Here is a 21,868-nt window from a genome sequence, read left to right as displayed (position 1 = left end):
TGAATCACTGTATTGTACAACTTAAACTAATATAACACTGGATTTTTAAAAAAATTTTTTTTTCAACGTTTTTTATTTATTTTTGGGACAGAGAGAGACAGAGCATGAACGGGGGAGGGCAGAGAGAGAGGGAGACACAGAATCGGAAACAGGCTCCAGGCTCCGAGCCATCAGCCCAGAGCCTGATGCGGGGCTAGAACTCACGGACCGCGAGATCATGACCTGGCTGAAGTCGGACGCTTAACCGACTGCGCCACCCAGGCGCCCCTACTGGATGTTAATATTACTGGAATTAAAATAAAACTTAGTGGAAAAAACAGAGGCCAACTTTTAATTATAATAAGAAACTTCGTTGAATAAACAGATAGCTGACCTTTCACTTAATTTTTGAAATTTTGTTTTTAAAAAAGTGAACATGTTTTTGTTGTATATTTTTGCTCTAAAGGCTTTCTGACAAACCTGGTCCTGGAGATTCATGGCCTACATCAGCTAGCCAAGACGTAGATTTCGGTACCAAGGTAAAGTACCCTCCTGTGAAACTCACTTTCCTGCTCTGAATTTAGTTTTCTCCCTTATTTACTCTGAAAATTTAAGAGTAGCCTGTGCATCATCATTTTATGTGTGTAATGGAAATTTAGCAAGAACAAACCCCTTGACAGATACATGACACGTTGAATTTTTTGTTTTGTTTTGTTTTGTTTTACTTTGGTAAATCCTAGGGGTGGGGGCTGAGAAAAGAATGGGCTGGAAAATATATAATGACCGTTGAATTATATTGGGAAAAGCTTTCCCATAATGGAGGAAATATGACATTTGGTTAAGGATAAGGATGCTTACTGTGATACTAACATGACTGATAATACTGAAGCCTAATGAAATCTTATTGGATCCAATTATCTATTGTATGTTGCCCCCGCCCCAGGCAATTTTTTATTTTGAGAGCGAGATACAGGATTTTCCTTGTCTCTATCCTTTGTTCTATATTTAGACTAAAATAATATAGAAAATGTAGAAACTTAGATGTTTACATTATTTCTCAACATTTACCTTACAAAGGTGTTTCCCTGTATTTTTGAAATAACTCCATGAAGAGTAAGTTAAAATTGTGCATCTCCCTGAAGAATACGTATTTTGCTGAGAAGAGTAGTCCTATGAGCAGAGGCTCTTCTTAGCCAAGTTGTCAAGTTTCTAATTTCAGAAATCTTTCATATTCTAGCTTTTAAAAATATCTCCTCCTAGTCCTTGTGTCTGATTCTAAAATTTAAAGTTTCAGACATCTGATAGTTATTTAAATATTCCTTTCAAAGCCCCTAAATCATTATAAGCTACTGGAGGTTAGGAAACATACTTGTTTGACTCCTGGAGCTCCTAGAATGAAGTCTTGCTTGGAAGAAGCAATGTCATAGGTTTTGAATGTGAAAAAATGAGTAGGGAAATGGAATTCCGTAGAATGGAATTTGAAAAGTAATGAAATACGCATGATGTATCACAATTAGATATGTGAATTTAAAAAGTCAGGCTTCAGTTTATATTCCGTTTAGTGTTTAATACGTATAAACGCAAAGGAATTCTATTGAGAAAATCAGGAGTTACATACGAAAGAAGGTTACCATATATTTTTAGTCTCCTCCCATTGTGAGCTTAGAATTGCAGAGAAAAAGTCCTCAGCCTTTGTTTTTTCAACCCCATCTGTGTCCCGTCACATACATCCTTTGAAGGTTCACATTTCTTTCTAGAATTCTCATTCCCAGTTCTTTCTCCATAGTGAAAGTTGATGTGTTAGAAACCTTTCTTTTTCTGTTTTTTCGTTGGTCCAGTAAGAATTTATAGCTTTTAGGAAGCGATAGATGCCAGTAATCGAACAATTTATTTTATAGTGAAAAAACTTAAATATTACAGTATTTATAACCAGATAACTGTAGAGTGCTAAAAGTCAGTATTATTAGGGATACACTGTGAATCAAAGCCTCTGTTTTACGTATACATTATATATATGTATACTATATATGCATACACTATATATTTATATACTATATATATACTATATATATGTAGTATATATATATAGTATATATATATACACTATATACATATAGTGTATATATATATGCCATATATATACACTATATATATACTATATATATACACTATATATATACACTATATATATTCACTATATATACACTATATATGTATACTATATCTATATATACTATATAGATATATATAACATATATATATATATACACTACTGTTCATAGTATATTCCCAATCCTACTTATGTACCTGTTGAAAAATATATGTTGTTTCCACTTACCTTATTTTGCTCACATTTCTCCTTTTCTTCCTTGTCTTAAGCTCATGCTTGATTGATTGGTCGTGTCTTATATTGTTTCCTTTTTTCCTCTTCTCCCCCCATAGTTTTTAATGTAATTTTTATGTTTTAAAAGTTTATTTATATTGGAGAGAGAGAGAGAGACAGACAGAGTGCAAGCGGGGTAGGGGTAGAGGCAGAGGGAGACACAGAATCCAAAGCAGGCTCCAGGCTCCGAGCTGTCAACACAGAGCTCAATGAAGGTCTCAAACCCACAAACCGGGAGATCATGACTCATGAGCTGAAATTGGAGGCTGAACTGACTGAGCCACCGACGTGTCCCACCCCCCCCCACCATGCTCTTTTTTAATGATTTACCCCTACCCTAATTTGTCTTTGCAGAAAACATTTCTTTAGTGTCTGTTCTTTTAGTACATCACTTTCTGTCAACTCCATTGTCAACATATTGGTTATGGAATTCTACTGTCTGTGTGTGGTTTCCATCCAGGACTCATTGCCCCACAAGGTTTATTATTCTTTTCTTCTCTTTCTTGGAAGGAGGTGAGCTAAATGTTTTTGTAATGTTTGTATTCCTCTTGGAAAGGGAGGGAGAGAGAGAAAGAATGACCAAGTGCTTGTTGTTGTGATCTGAAAATATGCAAGGTATGATCTCAGTCGTTTTATATTTGTGGAGGGCTGTTTTGTGACCCAGGATGTCATTTATATTGGAGAATGTTCAATGTGGACTTAAGAAGAATGTGCATTCTACTGCTGTTGGACGAAGAGATCTCAATATATCGGTGTTGATATCCATGTATGTAAATGTATATATTAAGGCCAATATATATGTATGTATATCTGAATACATCTGGTCCAATGACACATAGGATCTGTGTTTTCTTACTGATTTTCTGCCTTGACGATCCGCCTATTGCCCCGAGTGGAGTCTTAAAGTCGTCTACAATCATGGTATTTGTATGTATACATTTATTCATGTTTGTGATTCATCGATCCATACATGTGGGCCTTTCACTTTGGGGACATAAACATTTATAATTGTTAGCTCCTCTTGATGGATAGACCCCTTAATTACGATATAATGTCCTTCTGAATCTGTTACTACAGTGTTTGGTTTAAAATCTAGTCTTTCTGGTGGAAGTGTGGTGACTCCAGCTTTCTTTTGACTTCTAGTAGCATGATAGGTGGTTCCCCATAGCTTCACTTTGACTCTGGAGGTGTCCTGGGGGCTAAAATCAGTGTGTTGTTGACAGCATATAGATGGATCTTGTTCTTTGGTTTTGTTTTGTGTTTTATCCATTCGGATTCCCTGTGTCTTTTGATTGGGGCATTGAGTCTATTCACACTCAGAGTGATTAGTTAAAGATATGGATTTAGTGTCATTGTGTTATCTGAAGGTTTCATGCTTTTGGTGAGGCCTCTGGTCCTTTGTAGTCTCTGCTGCTTTCCACTCACAGAGTCGCCCCTTAGGGTCTCCTGCAGGGCTGATTTAGTGTTCATGAACTCCATTAGGTTGTGTTTGTCTTGGAAAGCCTTTCTGTCATTTTCTATTCTAAATGACAGCCTTGCTGGGGAAAGGATTCTTTGCTGCATATGTTCCCATTTATCACATTGACTGTTTCCTACCCCTCCCTTCTGCCCTGCCAAGTTTCATTGGACAGGTCTCCTGCTACCCTTATGTGTCTTCCCTTGCAGATTAAGCCCCGTTTGTCCCTAGCTGCTTTCAGAATTCTCTCTTGATCTTTGTATTTTTCCGGTTTCGCTTTGAACATGTTGTGGTGTTGACCTGGTTTTGTTGATTTGGAAGGGAATTCTCTGTGCTGCCAGGACTTGGATGCCTGTTTCCTCCCCCAGATGAGGGAAGCTCTCAGCTATAAGTTGTTCAAATAAACCTTCTGCCCCTTTCTCTCACTCTTCTTCTTCTGGGACTCCTATGATGTGGCTATTATTTCGTCTTACTGAATCAATTAGATCTCTGGTACCTGCCTCGTGGTCTAGTCATTTCGTTTCTTTCCTTTCTCTGCTTCATCTTTGTCCATATCTTCTGTTTCACCGATTCTGTCTGCTTCTTTACCCATCCTTGCTGTCACTGCATCTAGTTTATGTTGTATCTCCTTTACAACATTTCGTTTTCAGCATTCAACGTGACGATTCCAAAAACTTGATCAGATATATTGTTTCTGTCTCTTTTGAGCACTTGTCTGGCTGTCCTTTCGTCCTGGAATTGTTTTTGAGGAGAATTCTTCCGTTTTGTCGTTTTGGCTAGTTTCCTGTCCTTTATGTGTTGTAATAGCTTGTTCTGTGTCCCACACCTGTGAGTACTACTGTATTAAGAAGGGGTCACACACTGTCCAGAGCCTGGCAGTCGAACGAGTGTTTTTGGGGTGTGTTGTGTGCACTCTTTTGGTGCATCTTTGCTTGCTTCTCACACTACTTGGAGTGGTAGTTTGGGCCTTCCACCCGGTGTGCTTTGATTTGTTTGTTGATGTAATCTTGGGAAAAAGGAGAAGAGGGTGGTGAAGAATCCTTAGCCCAAACAAAGAGAGAAGTGACAGGAGTGGAAAAAAAGACCAGGCAGTGACTCAAAGGAGCTCTAGGGCTTAATGTAGAAAGAGAGGGAGGAAAATGAAGGAGATCTGGAAAAGTATAGAGAAAATGCCCGATCAAACAAACAAGGAACCAGAACAGAAGAACAAAGAATCTCTCTCTCTCACACACACACACACACACACACACACACACAAATATACATGTATATATGTGTATATATGTATATATATATATATATGTTTATTTACATATGTAAATATATATATACATACACTTCCTCTTCTCCCTGATTCCAGAGGGAGAAGAGGAAAGAGGAGGGTAGAACCAGAAAAAAGGGAAAAGACAAGAAAGGGAAAGAAAAGATGGGCGCCTGAGTGGCTCAGTTGGTGAAGCGTCTGACTCTTGAATTTGGGTCAGGTCATGTTCTCGCTGTTGGTGGGTTCAATACCCCCACCAGGCTCTGCAGTGAGAGCATGGATCCTCCTCGGATTCTCTCTCTCTCTCCCTCTCTCTGTACCTCTCCTGCTTGATCACTCACTCTCTCTCAAAATACAGAAATAAACATTAAAAAAGAAAAGGAAAGATAAAAAGAACTATAATTCAAATGAAAACAAACAAAAAAACTAAGAAAACCAGAGGAGAGTTGTCTGTTGGTGCCTGGGACTGGTGGCTGTGCTGGTCTAGGGGAGGGGCTGTCTGGTCCCATCAGTGTCAGTCTCACTCCCATAGAGAAGCAGTTACCAGGCACAGAGAGGCAGGGTTTGGTGTAATAGGCTGCCTCCACGGAGGCTCACTGTCCATTCCCTGAAGCCCCACGATGTAGGTCATGGGGAGAGAAATGGCGACCTCCCAATCTCTCCTGCCCACACGAGGTGTCTCAAAACTCACTGTTTAGGCCATCCTCACAGAATAGCCTGGGGGGCCGGCTTGCCCTGCTGCACAGTCTCCTGTGCTCCCTGAGCACTGAGCTGGGATTCAAAACCTTGTAGGATCCCGCTTTGCTCGGACCTGGTAGTGGAGTTGCACCACTGTGCGCAGTGGACAGAGGGCCTCTGGCTCGTGCCTGGCTCGTCTTTTTCCCTTGGGCAGGGCAATACCTCCTCTTTCCACCATACTCAAGGTGTTCTCTCCCAGTGTAGCCCTGAGATTGCTACCAAGCCTAAGGGCGGCTCCCTCCCCACCAGGCATGGGAGGTGGCAGCTCTGGTCTAGAGAAAGTCTGGAAAACTTGAACATTCTGTTTTTTGGCTTCTAAGGCTGTTTTGCAAAGTAGAAACTGGCTCTCTGGACCTCTCCTTGGTCGGTGGTCCGGACAGGTTTTCTCTTATCCAAATGCACTTCCCACAGCCTCTCTCTCTTCCTTTCATTTCTCCACCAAAGGGCTTCCCCCACTCTATGCCTGTGCTGCCCATTTTATTTCTTCCAATTCACATACACACACTTCTGTCCCGCCAAGCTGTCTGTTTGCACATGTGGAGATTTTTCTGTCCTTCTGCAGCCTGTGTTTCTGGCATTCCAAGTGTTGTGACCTCAATACTGCTGTGTTTGAGGGACAAGGGAAATTCTGATCCCCCTCCTCTGCCATCTGAACTCCTCCCGCCTCCCTTTACTTTCCTTTTCACAACTTCAGAGTTCTGTGTAGGTTTGCATTATTATATCAGTTCAATATGTTTTATAGATATTTATGATGGGCTTTTTTCTTACTTGAACTGTATTGATCTGAATTTTCTGTCTTTTTGTTTTTTTTAAGTTTATTCATTTATTAATTGGAGAGAGAGACAGAGAGAACACAAGTGGGGAGGGGCAGAGAGACAGAGGGAGAGAGAGAAGATCCCAAGCAGACTCTGCACTGTCAGCGCAGAACCAGATGGGGGGCTTGAACCCATGAACTGTGAGATCATGCCCGGAGCCAAAATCAAGAGTCAGGTGCTAACTGACTGAGGCATCCAGGCGGCCCTAACATTTTCTTCCTACGTCCACGGGGTACTTTAAATTTAATATGCCCTAGTTTAAAGACATTGTTTCTGACGCTTTCCCTTTCCTCTTTCCCGACTCTTTGTAATCTGCTCTGTCATTTGTGTTCCCTCGTCTAATAAATAGCATTCCCGAAACAGGAAAAGTCCTGGACTCCGAACTTCCCTGAAATGACCGCATGCTGTCACTCACCACATTCGATAGTTTGTACCTGCTTCCCATTTTTCATATGTTATTCCTGTAATTCACTCTCTCACCTATAATTTTGCAGTACTCTTCTGGTTTTGCTGTCTTTACGTTCATCCTACATTGCCTACATTGTCCTACATCCTACATTGCCAGAGTGACCTTTCTAAAATATACTTGTGACGAGGTCACTCCTCTGCTTATTCAATGGATCCCCATTACCTGAAGGAGAAAATTCTTGTTCTAGCATAACACTGCTCTTTTTTTTTTTTTTTTTTTTTTTTGGTTTCGTCCTGATGTTCCGGTAATATCTCTCTGTCTATCCCATTCCCAATAACTCTGTTCCAGGTTTGCCATATTGCATAGGTGTTGTCACTTACTATGTTATTTCATACTTGATCCTTTTGCTCATTCTAGAATGCCCTTCACACCCTCCCCGTGCACTTTGTCTTTTAAGATACAGCCCTATCTTCCCAGCGTTTGCTGAGCTTCCCAAATGTAAGTGTTTCCTCCTTTGTGCGTTCACTGTATGTTATTCACTTCCCTTGTAGAACTAGAGGATGGTATTTTTCTGTCCTTACCTGTTTTCATGCATCTCTACCGCTACTAGCATATAGAACAGGTCTGTCTTTTATTTCTCTTTCCAGCTCCTCCCCGGATCGTGGCTGTGACTTGACAGATACAGTATGTGCTTGTCTTTCCGAGTGGGTGAGTGCATGACCAAATGAATTAATGTGATGTTTTTCTGAAGTTGGGTTTTTGTTCTGTGCTGTTTTTCTAGGAAGGAACAGCAAAGTCAGCAATGGAAGCAAAGGAAGATGGTGTTGGTATTATTGAAAATGTGCCACCAGAGCAAACAGTTAATGACAGTGTGACTTCTGCTGGTGGAGTGCATAAAAATTGCAGAAGTGGTAAGCTAGTGAATCTCTGTGAGTTGTTTTCCTATGATTCAATACTAGTATGAGAAAAATCTAAAAGTATGTAGATCCAAATATATTATCCTTTTTTCGTGAAGATATTTTTCTGTTGCTATCTTTCTTTCTGAGTATCCCAAGTACGACCCCCTTTTACTTCCGGAAAATCTTGAACCCCCTGAACATCTTTTCTGCTATTGCTTTTATTTTATTGAAATATTCATGAATGGAGATAGACTTGTGTATGTGTTTAAAGTTCATAGTAACACATGTTTTCATTAATTTATCTGTGGCCGTATTCTCTAGATATGATGTCAGCATTAGAATTAGGAGAAGAGGAAGATGTAGAATCACCTTCTCTTCCTGAGGTACTGTCTTCTTCTTATTTTTAAGTATAAGCATGGAGTGATGTTAAAACGTCCAAGAGATGCTTTGACTTCACTCTCTCATCTCTGCATTTGCCCACAGAAACAACTTCCTTCTATGTTTTCCTATATGTGATAAAATAATTATGTGTTAATTATGAGCACACAGCATAGTAGAGTTCTGCTAATTTGCAGACGTAATGAAAGTTGTGTAGTATTAGTGCAGAAAACGAAGGCTTGGAGGGAATGAGTTTGGGTTTTGAAGTTAAGGTATCTGAAACACTAAAGAATTACTCTAGGTCAACGTATGGCCAAGTGTATGATCCTGTGGTGTATATGGGATCATGTGTCAGACTCCTCCTGACATCCAGAAAGAGTTTGGATTATGGTGTTTACAACTTGAACCTTCCAAAGATATGGCCTGGGACTTGATAATAATATATTTGGATTGTCAAGTAGATCTACAAGGAGCATTGGGATTATGATGACCACAGTTTGGTTTAGTGGTGCTTCAATAAGTAAAACCCATTTTGGATAATTAAAATAACTTCGCAGTCCTACTTGTGGTAATGTAAGTAAAGTAATGATGACCTATTCTAAGGTGACAACTAGGGAAGGAGGTGAAAAGGTCCTGATCTCTTAGGCTCAGGCAGCTGCTGCATAATGCTACAAGCACTGTACTTGAAATCAAAAGACATGCTAGCATCTTGGTTCCGTCACTTCCTAGCTGTGGCATCTTGGAAAAACTTGCTTGAATGTCAATGACCTCGTTCCTAAAAATGGCACTAATACCCACCTCTTGGTTATGTGGAATGAACAAATGTGGCAACGTTTTGTAAACTGTAAAGCGTGCTATAGAAATAGAAGACAAAATGATCGCAGTGGCTTTTAGTGACTTACTATATATTGAGGATACTTTGTTTGGTGAATGTTTGTTTATTGTTGAGAGCGGGGTGGGGGGACAGAAGATCCAAAGCAGGCTCTGCACTGAGAGCAAGGAGCCCAATGCAGGACTCGAACTCATGAAATTGAGAACATGACCTGAGCCAAAGTTGGGCGCCTAGTCGACTAAGTCACCCAGGCCCCCCAAGAAAATACTTGTTTGAAATGTGAAGATGTCTGAAGGCCAATAAAATGGCCATAGTGTCCAGAAAAGAATGGGAAAGTAGGAACGGGGTTTTGATTTTCTAATTTGGCTCTATGTTAAGTTCCAGTAATCTCTTGGTGGAGACATCATACAGGTATGCAGTTGACCCTTGAACCAGGTGGGTTTGTACCGTGGGAGTCCACTTACACACAGATATTTTTCAATAAATAGAGTACTCTCCTGTAAACGTATTTTCTGTTCCTTATGATTTTATTTTTCTTCTTTTTTTTTAATTATTTATTTTGAGAGAGAGAGTGGACAGAGCATGTTAGTAGGGGAAGCGGGGGCAGAGAGAGAATCTTCATCAGGCTCCACACTGCCAGTGCTGAACCTATCATGGGGCTTGAACGCAAGAAGTATAGATCATGATCTGAGCCAAAGTCAAGAGGCTGACCTTTAACCGACAGTGCCACCCAGCACCCCTTCCTTCCGATTTTCTTAGTAACCTTTTCTTTAGTTTATAGCGTAAGAAGACAGTATGTTAGATATATATTATATATATGTATATATATATTTTATACATATACACGTATATATGTGTATATATATATATATACACATATATATAACAGAGGAAACATGCATTAATCGATTGTTTATATTGTTGGTAAGGTCAGCATTCCATTATCCTAACCCTGAACTTCCATGCTCAGTTTATAGAGTTAATGGCCAAATGAGGCCGAAAAGGTAGTTTAGATCCAGAGAGCACGTACAAGGGCTTCTGCTTTAATGTTCTGGTTTTTAACATATATATATATATATATGTATACACTTTTTGATTTTTATGTGTAATTGCTTTTAAAGTAGGAAATTTAGTAGGAGTTTTTTTTTTTTTTTTGGATTTTGTTTTTGAGGATTCAAAAGATACTTGTGGATTTTCAAGTGCATGGCCATCAGAGCCCATAACCCTTGCTCAAGCAGCCTAACATAAACAGTATGGACATGAAATGATTGAGGAATTTTATTTTATCAAGACTCTATTATTTCCATGTCAGTGGCTTTCCCTTGCCTCCGATGGTCATGTAAAGGATCTACTACTGAATCAAGGAGGGGCTATTTCTACTGTAGTCTGTGAACATTGTCCACTGAGTGGTATAGAGTGGAAGTCAGTTAAAAGGATTATAAGTGGAAAAAAGTACTGTTGGTTAGTGGCATTGGCAAAGTTGTTTGAAGTACTGAGGAGAGATTCTGGGCCTCAAGCTCCCCATTTGCTGCCACTTGTGGTAGAATAAAGAATAACTTCAGTATAATTTGTATGGGGACCACTTGTATTGGCATGCCACCTGCCTGAAGTATCACATTGTATTGGAACGCAAAATATAGCAACAGGAATCAATGCAGACATTTAGAGCTGACTGTGTGCCACGTACCCTTCTAAGTTGTTCATGTGTTTTTTCCTATTGTAATCTTCCCAACATCCCAGTGAAGTAGATACTATTAGTATTTATTTTGAGATCACTTTTTTAAGGTTATTTGTTTTCAGAGATACAGAGAGAGAGAGAGAGAAAGAGGTTGTGGGGAAGGGCAAGTAGGGAGAGAGAGAAAGACGGGGGTGGGAGAGAGAGAGAGAGAGAGAGAGAGAGAGAGAGAGAGAGAGAGAGAGAGAGAGAGAGAGAGAGAGAGAGAGAGAGAATGAATCCCAAACAGGCTCCTCGCTGTCCACACAGAGCTCATTGTGGGGCTCAATCACATGACCCTGAAATCATGTCCTGAGCCGAAATCAAGAGCCAGACACTGAAGCGACTGAGCCACCCAGGTGCCCCAGTAGGTGATGTTATTACCTTCATTTTACAGATGCAGAGACTGACACACGGAAGTTTTCGGTAGTGTACTCAAGGTCGTACAGCTCATAACCAGCAGAATTGGGAATTCAGACCCAGGCATTCTGGCTCCTACTAGGATACTGCTTCTCAGTCTGTTCCATGAAATATCTTGTTGTCACTGAAAACAGCATGTTCAGTTTTATCATCACGAGAATAACAATGTCATTCACCTATGTGAAAATTTAAAATCATAGTTGATGCAGTGCTTGTAATGTGAAAACCGAAATGTTTACCATAAGGCAATTTCCTAGATTTCCTCCATTTGACCAGTAGATACATTTGTACGGTTATCTGATCATATATAATTTAAAATCATTAAAAACGTTATGTTTTTGTAGTACAGTAAGGTTGGTAAACTATTCTGTAAGAGTATTGAAACATTTCATCTTTGTTGGCCATAGCCTCTGTTGTAGCAGCTCAACTCTGCTGTTATGACCTCAAAGTAGCCATCATCAGCATGTAGGGGAGAGTGTGACTGGGTCCAATAAGATTTTAGTTACAGGGGCACTTGGGCGGCTTAGTTGGTTGAGCGTCCTGTCTCTTAATTTCCACTCAGGTCATGATCCCAAACCCCACATCATGAGACCGGTCATGAGACCGAGCCCCACATCAGGCTTCACCCTGAGCTTGGAGCCTGCTTACGATTTTCTCTGTCTCTCCCTCTGCCTCTCTTCCCCATTTGTGCATGTTCTCTCTCTCTCTCTCTCTCTCTCTCTCTCTCTCTCACTCTCTCAAGTCAAAAAAGAAAATAATTTAGTTACAGAAATAGGTGATGGTGTTCTATTAGATTGTCAGTAGTTAAAATTATTTTTTTCTTTATTTTAGTTGCAAGAAGCACAGGATCGACATGCAGAGGCCATAAGACATGCTGAGGAGATGAAAGATCATATGCAAAAGTAGAATTCTACCCTCAGAGAAAATAGCGTGAGTATTTATAGAGCAGATAAGCAGTGTAGTATGAGAAATGTATTAGTTATGCCAGTATATCATTGTTAAGTGGATACAAATTCCAGCTTTGAGCTAGTTTGAAATGCAGAATCGTGGCATCTTATCTCTCAATTTTGTACCTTATCCACAAAACACAAAGAGGAAAATGGCACAATTGCCAAATCTTCCTCTTGATAAAATTTTAAGAATTTATGTAATAATACCCTCATTTGTTCAGAAATTATATGGTATTTTTTTAAATTTATGTGTGAGAATAATTATCTTAAGATCTGCATTTTAGGCTAAAAGTTCAACATGCCAGATGGGAAGAAACCATTAAACAGCAAGTGGCCCAAATTCAAGATCTTCAGAGCAACTTGTTAAGGATAAGTTTGGTAAGTGGGTCTCTTAATGTCTGTCCTACTGAAAAGGAATACTTATTTCACTAGTAGTAGTACATGAGAATGTTTTGGCTCATATGGAAAATCTCACTGATCTAAAGGTTAGGTTGAGGGGCGCCTGGGTGGCACAGTCGGTTAAGCGTCCGACTTCAGCCAAGTCACGATCTCGCGGTCCGTGAGTTCGAGCCCCGCGTCAGGCTCTGGGCTGATGGCTCACAGCCTGGAGCCTGTTTCTGATTCTGTGTCTCCCTCTCTCTGCCCCTCCCCCGTTCATGCTCTGTCTCTCTCTGTCCCAAAAATAAATAAACGTTGAAAAAAAAATTAAAAAAAATAAAAATAAAAATGAAGGTTAGGTTGATATTGTTCCTACTTGCTACTAGTGATGTAATTCTTCTATAGAGATGACTCTGGGACGCCTGGGTGGCGCAGTCGGTTAAGCGTCCGACTTCAGCCAGGTCACGATCTCGCGGTCTGGGAATTCGAGCCCCACGTCAGGCTCTGGGCTGATGGCTCAGAGCCTGGAGCCTGTTTCCGATTCTGTGTCTCCCTCTCTCTCTGCCCCTCCCCCGTTCATGCTCTGTCTCTCTCTGTCCCAAAAATAAATAAACGTTGAGAAAAAAATTAAAGAAAAAAAAAGAGATGAAGTTGATTGAATTCATAAAGGAATGATGTTTGTAGTGAGATTTTCATAAAACCATTGTGAGAGTCTAAGTAAAGCAACATTTTATATATACCACAGTGAGCGTTTGGTTTAGTCCACCTTTTGGCTATTGTTAATAATGCTGCTGTGAACATTGGCATACAGATGTGTGAGTCCCTGCTAATATTTTTCAGGGTGTTTCAAACTTGTGCAAACTTTGAGTGATCATTTGATCTTGAATTCTGACTTTCTTTTGTAATCTCATCCCTTTAGTGACAGTTTCGAACGGGTTATTTTAATGATGATTTGTTGTAGTTTGTAATTAGAAGTTTGCAATTTATTGTCTTTATCAAGAATGACTAGGGGCGCCTGGGTGGCGCAGTCGGTTAAGCGTCCGACTTCAGCCAGGTCACGATCTCGCAGTCCGTGAGTTCGAGCCCCGCGTCGGGCTCTGGGCTGATGGCTCAGAGCCTGGAGCCTGTTTCCGATTCTGTGTCTCCCTCTCTCTCTGCCCCTCCCCCGTTCATGCTCTGTCTCTCTCTGTCCCAAAAATAAATAAACGTTGAAAAAAAAAATTTAAAAAAAAAAGAATGACTAGCAGGTCGTTATGCAAACGTCCTTCAAAGGAATGGAGTTTTCTCTTTGTTGGGTTTGTAAAGGAAAAGAAATGCCAGTAAAATAGTAGAAATGTCTGCTCTGTCAGGGCCTTATCTAGTAACATAGTGCTCCTACCTTTGCAAGTTCAGGAACTCATTTTCTTTTTCCACTCACTTGAGTTAATCAGCCTTCCAGAGGTTTCACAATTCAATCTCAGAAAAGACTAATGTGCCGTTCAAGATTGTAATTTATTGATATGTAGTGAAACCCCAACTGTTTTCCAAGCAGAACGGTTAATGTCATCGCACTCTCAGCCTCCTTTGTAGGATTTACATTGTAAATCCTAAGTGGGTGCAATGAGGTAGATACACTGACCAACTCGTTTCTGTCCGTCACACAAGCTATATAATAATACACATGCAAGTTTCATTAGACAGCTATACCCGTCAGGGGAACTAGAACATCCTGTTGACTGGTCCTTTTTGTGGCTGAAGAGACACTGAAAATTATTTTCTTTTCTAGACCTCTTATAAATGAATCACATTGTATTAGGGTACTTTCACGCAAGTAACATGACACTCTGTTGATCAGTCTTCTGTGAATGAGAGTGCTAGGCGTTGTCCTGCTACTGTGTCCTAAAGAAATCTTTAAGGTCTCAAAGACTAAAATTTGTAAGAATATCTGAAACTGATGAAGCTTATTAAAGAATAAGGAGGGATTTTCTGTAGATCCCTATAGAAAGGAATTAGGGTTATGGCACGAAATTAGCTGCCACTTTAAGGTGTTCCCTGTGAATCAAAAACTTAAGATAGCTTCCAGCCAACTCAGTCCATAGCTCTGACTTCTCTAGAAGGTCCTTATCTCCTGAATCCCCAAACCAGAGGCTACCTGGGTGAAGATATTTGATGCACACAGTTTTGAGGTGAAGAATCTGGATTGGGAAGAAGAGGTAGCTCTAGCCAACCTAACCTTCCTAACAATATAGCCAAGTATGCGTCTGAAAGGAACTTCAGAAGACTTCCATAAGTTGAGATCTCTATGGACTAAGAAATTACTCAAAAGGAAACAAGGCAAACCAGTGATCACCCAGCCCTTGTGATAAGTATTGTGTTATAAATGAAAAGCGAGACAAAGTATGCTGGTCAGCATCCTAAGGGTAAGGGTGCCTCCTAAGACTCAATAAGAAAAACACACTCAAAGTAACACCGAAAAGAGCCCCAATAAAATGTACATGATTAGCTGTCTACAGAGGTAATCCATGTCAAGTAATGATTTTTGAGTGTGTGGTTGAGGATGTTGTCTATGAACACCTAGACGATAGAGCAAAAAGTCCACATGGCCTAGGTAAAGGGGTCAGAGCCGGAAATGTGAATTGGAGAATCTGGTTTTGAAGCCTTAAGAGCAATTCAAAAGACAGATAGCAAGGGGCAAGAACTCAATGCCAGGGGTTGCCGTCCTTTAGAAATAAGGTGGGGTTCGAAGAGCAGAGGGAGGGTATGGGCATTGTTATCTGCTGCTGCTAAGAAGTGAAGCAGGATAAAGACTTTAAAAAGTTAAAACAAAAAAAAGGTCCTTGATGACCCTCAAAATTTCTTAGTGGAATGATGGGAATGAAAGTTAGATTTTAGTGTAAAAGAAGGAAATAAGTGAAGAAAAGTTGAATCTGTGGATGAGACGATACATTAAAGAATGTTCGAGTCCACTGCAAGGGGAGAAGCAGGGTGATAGATGGACAAGGCTTCAAAACTTAAGCAAATGGTTAGTAGAAAAGGAGAAATTGCAGTCTTTCTTCCTTATGCAGCCAGAACTGGGATTTACACATTTATAGCATTTTACCAACTGCCAAGCTCTGGGGACAGCTCTTCTGATAGGCTTTTACCACAAAGCCTTAATCTCTTCATCAGAGTACCTGCTAAAGCAGCCTAACGTAAACAGTATGGATATGAAATGATTGAGGAACTTTAGTTTCGCAAGACTCGATTATTTCCATGTCAGTGGCTTTCCCTTGCCTCTGATGGTCATGTGAAGCATCTATTACTCAATCTAGGAGGTGCTATTTGTACTGTAGTCTGTGAGTATTGTCCAGTGAGTAGTATAGAGAGGGAGTTAGTTAAAAGTAGTATAAGTGGGGAAAAAAAAGTACTGTTTGCTAGGGGCGCCTGGGTGGCTTGGTCGGTTAAGCGTCCGACTTCGGCTCAGGTCATGATCTCACCGTCCATGAGTTTGAGCCCCGCCTCGGGCTCTGTGCTGACCGCTCGGAGCCTGCAGCCTGTTTCAGATTCTGTGTCTCCCTCTCTCTCTGCCCCTCCACTGTTCATGCTCTGTCTCTCTCTGTCCCAAAAATAAATAAACGTTAAAAAAAAAAAAAGTACTGTTTGCTAGTGGCATTGGCAAAAGTTGTGTGAAGTACTGAGGAGAGATTCTGGGCCTCATGCTCCCCGTTTGCTGCCACTTGGCGGTGGTATGAAGAATAACTTCAGTATAATTTGTATAGGGGACCACTTGTATTGGCATGCCACCTGCCTAAACTATCACATTGTATTGGAACGCCAAATACAGCAACAGTAATCAGGCTAAATGCATACACTTAGAGCTGACTATGTGCCACGTACCCTTCTAAGTTGTTCATGTATTATTTCCTAATTTTATGTTCCCAAGATCCCAGTGCGGTAGATACTATTATTATTTATTTTGAGATCACTTTTATAAGGTTATTTGTTTTCAGAGAGAGAGCGAGAGAGAGGGAAATTGTGGGGAAGGGCAGGTAGGGAGAGAGAGAAAGAGGGTAGAGACAGAGTGGGAGGGAGGGAGGGAGGGAGGGTGGGAGGGAGGGGAGAGAGAGAGAGAGAGAGAGAGAGAGAGAGAGAATGAGAATCCCAAGCAGGCTCCTCGCTGTCCACACAGAGCTCGCTGTGGGGCTCAGTCACGTGACCCTGAGATCACGTCCTGAGCCAAAGTCAAAAGCCAGACACTGAAGCGACTGAGCCACCCAGGTGCCCCAGTAGGTGCTATTATTACCTTCATTTTACAGATGCAGAGACTGAGACACGGAAGTTTTAGGTAGTGTGCTCAAGGTCATACAGCTCATAATGAGCAGAAGTGGGAATTCACACCCAGGCATTCTGGCTCCTACCTAGGTTACTGCTTCTCAAACTGTTCCATGAAATATCTTGTTGTCACTGAAAACAGCATGTTCAGTTTTATAATCACGAGAATAACAGTGTCATTCACATGTGTGTATATGTAAAATCATAGTTGATGTGGTGCTTGGAATATGAAAATAGAAATGTTTACCCTAAGGGAATTTCCTATATTTCCTCCATTTGACAAGTAAATACATTTGTATGTTTATCAGATCATATATCATATAAAAACATTAAAATTTGGTATTCCAGAGTTTTCTCCTCTTCTTCTCCCTACACCCTCTCTCAGGCTACCTTCATCAGAGAAACCAGAATCTGAAAGCAGAACACTCAATTGACATGGCCCCCACCAGAGGGCACCTGAGCCAGTTTCCAGGGTGCTCTCTATACAGCAATTGGATACCCCTAAACATCTTCCTTGGAATCACTTATGAGCACAAGGATTTTCCAGGAAAACCTTAGTGAAGACTCTGCAACTCGGAAGAACTAAATCGATGTCTAAATTCAATCCAACCTCAGGTCACCAGGCAATAGTGTTTAGTATATTCTGGAACTTAATGCACTGACTCGAAAACTCATTTGAAGGAACAGCCAGGGATTTTCAAGTGCTTAGCCAATTTAGGCTTTTCTAGTGCTCAGAATACTTTCAAGATCAAGGAACAAGACATCGTGTTACTGGTACACCAGACAAAGCAGAACTGAGTTTGCAGTTAGAGCCAAAGGAACACACAGGTTTCTGCAGAATTACGATGGGACTTCAAAGCAGGGGCAAGGTTAGGATTATTTTAGAAATGGTGTCAGATAACTCTCTGAGTTAAAATGAGTGTCCATTGGAAACTAATGCAATGCTGTTACGCTACCTGGAATTAAACTAAAAAAGTTAAACAATGAAATGGGTATCCAGTGTGTGCATCAAGGATTTAAATGCAAGACAATGCAATTACAAAACTAAAGAATTAAGTGAATTAAAAAAAACAGTGTTAAGTGGCAAAGTCAAAGAGTGACAGAAACTCGGAAGCAATGGACAAAAAGAGCCTGATTCAACAACAACAACAATTTTTTTTAAATTACACCAATGCTTAAAAGCTTACAAATCACTGCAAACCCACTTGTAGGGATCTAGGCCAAGGAGAGGATGATGAAGGAGCCTAGATTTGGATCCAAGGATAGTCACGGTGGTTACAATGTAGTTTTATTGGGAGCTGTGGGGAACTGGTTAAAATATTAAGTGGTAAGGGCCAAAGTTTCTGGAGCTCCATGTGCACTTCGTTGGGTGAAGTCACTGGCAGGTTAATCGGGGGATGGTTGGTGGGGGGAGGTTGGGCGGGGCAGGAGAGCAGGCAGAACCACCCACGCCCATCCCCCTGAGACTCAGAGCACCTTTGAAAGCGCCAGGTGCACTACTAGGTAGGCCTCATGTGGGCCTGGATGGAGGCGGTGCCTGAAGGGGCTGGGCCAGCAGGGTTGAACTAGAAATGAACTAGAACTAGAAATGAACTAGAAATGAAAATGGTCGGGGCCAGCCTTGCTGACTGTGGGAGCGTCCCGCGAGGAGGCCAGGCTAGTCCTACTGCCCCTCGGTGACGGCGGTGAGGTACAGGTACAGGGCCAGTCCCGGGAAAGGCTGGCCCTTTCAGAGAGGAGCTTTGCCCCTCTGACCCCGCGGACGTCAGTGCTCAGGCGCTGCGGCGCTGGAAGAGGAACCCTAGGCTACAGGGCATGAAAGAAGGCAACTAAAACCCCACAGATCAGACTAATGCTTCAGGAGGCAGGAACGAAGGTGAGTTGTGTCAGCGGAGTCGGGTGGGTGACCCGTTCGGGTGGCGGTAGCCCTGGGTGTATGTGCCTGTGGGTGTGGGGTGTGTGTGTGTGTGTGTGTGTGTGTGCGCGTGCGTGCGCGCTCGCAGGCGCACCATGGGGATAGGCGGTAGGTGTGAACTCCATGCACACCGGACTCCTACAAGCAAGCAGGGTAACCCACAGTGACCTGTGACTTGGTGTGGGGGGAAAGAATCCTAGTCAATAATTTTCTGCACATCTCCAAGAATGTCTTACCAGGTTCCCTGTTACCACAGGATCCTTCTCTGACAACTTGGCAGTTAGCAGTGTTTGGGGCGTGATTGGAAAACACGTGTAGTTAGCAACCTGAAGCCTTCTTCAAAGTCCTGGTTTGTAAAAGGTGACCAGACAACTACCTAGAGAAGTCGAACATAACTGTGCCCCCTTCCAGGGTCTGTCCCCTTCTGGGCAGCAATGTCAGGTCGGGCCAGGACCCGAGCCCGAGGCCGCGGGCAAGGTCGGGCGCCCTCTCAACGCGCCCCGCTGCAGGGAGCCGCCGCACCTCCCCCGCCTGGAGCCTCCACAGCCTGTTCAGTCTCCTTGGTGCAAAAGATGCTTTATCTTCTTCCCCTACTACTTCCTTCTCATGCGTTTTCTCATATGCGAATAGACTTCCCTTCCACCCGAGTGGATGGAAAGGTTTCTAAAGAGCTTGGCCGTAGCCAATGACCCCTCTTGGAAAGTGACTTCAAAACAGGCAGCTAACACCCCACAGACATCTCTGAGCTCCTGATTCTCCCTCCCAGACTTGTCGTTTGAAGAAGCTCCATTCTTCCATGTGCTCAGGCGAAAGTCTTTGCATCCGCCCTAGATTCCTGTCGCGAGCCCAAACTTTTCCTGCACACCAGCATCCAGGAAACACTGTCGTCTCCCAATTTTCCAAAAGGTATCTGGCATCTGACAATGTGTCACCACCTCTGTTCCTACCCTCTGGCCCAAGCCACCAGCATCCCTTGCTGCACCTGGCAAGTGGTCTCCAAACTAGTCTTGCTTCCACCCTGGGTTTCCTTCTGCCTGTTTCCCAGCACACAGAACCATATAAATCGGTCCATGCAGTTCCTCTGCCCGACATCCTGTAAAGGTTCCCATTTTCCCAGTCAGAGGCGCATTCTTTGAGATGGCTTCCCTCCTGGGGTGCACCGGTGGCTCATTCCATTAAGCCCTGACTTCAGCTCAAGTCACGATCTCACGGTTTGTAGGTTTGAGCCCCAAGTGTGACCGTGCAGAGCCCGCTTTGGATCCTCTGTCTTCCTCTCTCTCTCTCTCTCTCTCTCCCCCTCTCCCTCTCCCTCTCCCTCTCCCTCTCCCTCTCCCTCTCCCTCTCCCTCTCCCCCTCCCCTGCTTGTTCTCTCTCCCTCCCTCCCTCTCTCTCTCTCTCAGAAATAAACATTGAAAAAAATGGCCTCTCTCCCACTACCTTTCTGACCTAAGTTTCTCTACCTCGTGCTCACCTTGCAGCAGTCACATCGGCCACCTTGTTCTTTCTTGCACGTTTCTACATTAGAAGATTTGCTCTTTCCTCTACCTGTGGCCCGTATAACCTTGTAACTCAGTCTCCTCTTTCCGGTCTTTGATTCAGCGGCAACTTCTCCCTGAGGGTCTGCTTTGTCCCCCATGAATTCAACCAGCCCCCTCACATCCCACCTTCTGGTAATACCCAGTTTTCTGTACTTTGCTTGGTTCTACATTCATATGTCTGTTTGCCATTTACATGTCCTCTTTGGAGAGATGCCGATTCAGGTCCTTTCCCCATTAACAAAAAATGGGTTATTAGGTTTTTTGGCTATTGAGTAACAGGAGTTCCTTATATTTTTTTAATTAACCCCTTATACATGGTTTGCAAATACTTTCTCCCATTCCGTAAGTTGCCTTTCATTCTGTTGATTGATTCATTTGCTGTGCAGAAAGTTTTTAGGTTGAATTCCCACTTGTCTATTTTGCTCCTGTTTCCTCTGCTTTTGGTATCCTCTGTTGTAGATACTTTTATAATAAACTGAGACAAAATCCAGACCCCTAAGACGACATGATAAACATGAATATACAATATTAAGACACCTATTTTTACATCTCAGGGGTTTTTAATATTTTATGTAAGTACACCGTATGTAGCAAGTACTAGTGAATGATGCTTGGTGTTTTCTTTCACTGAAGTTTGAATATGATAAATTTGATTGCTGGGTGTGTCAGGAATTAGTTGAGAGTTTGATAAAAATCATTTAAAAACTTATGTGTAAAATGAAATGATTTTCTATTATGGAAATTCAGACTGTGTTTGTTTAAGAGCATCATAAGCTAGGGATAATAGCTTCCAGAAGTAACATTTTGAAGAAAACCAGTTTGTGCAACCCAAGGCATGGACTGTATTACCCATTTACGGAGGTTTCTTTCATAATCTGTGAAAGGTTGCCTTGCACTGTGCTCAAATAGTCACCTTGTAAAATAGTTCAATTAGATGAATATTACAGTGTGATAAAAATAACATGAGAGCCTTTCCCAGTTGCTGTTAAAAAAAATCGATCAGTTGTTTTAAAAAAAAAATCATGAAACTGGCTTTTGATAATTTTTTTTTCAGTTTGTTGATGTAGAGAGACCGAGAGAGCAAGAGCAGGGGAGGGGCAGAGAGAGAATCCCAAGCAGACTCCATGCTGTCAGCACAGAGCTCTGATGCAGGGCTCGAATTCAGGAACTGTGAAATAATGACCTGAGCTGCAACCAAGAGTCCTCAGCTTCATCCACTGAGGCCACTCAAACACCTCTCATGCATTTTTTTTTGAAAGGACTGTTTATTTAGTCAGCATTTTCTGATGCCCACTAGAGGGCACTCTGGTACCAGGTGATTAGCCTATAAAGAAGGTAGAGAAAGGACAAAGTTTCTGATTAGAAGAAGCTTGCCCTCTGAACAAATACCGGATGAAAGGAGGCAAACGCCATAGCAGCAATGAATGTGGTGCTCGGGTAGCCGCTGACACGGAATGGGGTCTTGTTGAGAAAGGCTTCTGGGTAACATTCACCTTCTCTGGTGTTCCATTAC

The 21,868-nt window shown here is 41.9% G+C and overlaps 1 protein-coding gene across 4 annotated transcripts in view; it reads left to right on the top strand.

The window, feature by feature from the left end:
* Positions 1 to 18,307, top strand: part of LOC122478387 (ankyrin repeat domain-containing protein 26-like) — a 29,216-nt gene extending 10,909 nt beyond the window's left edge. For 2 of the 4 annotated variants that reach the window (XM_043572025.1, XM_043572026.1), the window contains 6 exons: positions 446 to 518; positions 7,823 to 7,952; positions 8,262 to 8,323; positions 12,116 to 12,214; positions 12,519 to 12,612; positions 17,288 to 18,307. In XM_043572025.1, the coding sequence (XP_043427960.1) occupies positions 446 to 518; positions 7,823 to 7,952; positions 8,262 to 8,323; positions 12,116 to 12,190 (340 nt within the window). In that variant the 3' untranslated portion in view covers positions 12,191 to 12,214; positions 12,519 to 12,612; positions 17,288 to 18,307. Of the gene's footprint in view, positions 1 to 445; positions 519 to 7,822; positions 9,199 to 12,115; positions 12,215 to 12,518; positions 12,613 to 17,287 lie in introns of those variants that run through there. The other 2 variants (XR_006295979.1, XR_006295978.1) reach the window with 2 other exon arrangements.
* The last annotated feature ends 3,561 nt before the right edge of the window (positions 18,308 to 21,868 follow it).

The sequence above is a fragment of the Prionailurus bengalensis genome, unplaced genomic scaffold (genome assembly GCF_016509475.1).
Source record: "Prionailurus bengalensis isolate Pbe53 unplaced genomic scaffold, Fcat_Pben_1.1_paternal_pri Un_scaffold_58, whole genome shotgun sequence".
In the NCBI taxonomy this organism is placed as follows: Eukaryota; Metazoa; Chordata; class Mammalia; order Carnivora; family Felidae; genus Prionailurus; species Prionailurus bengalensis.
This window is presented reverse-complemented; position numbering and strand designations above follow the sequence as displayed.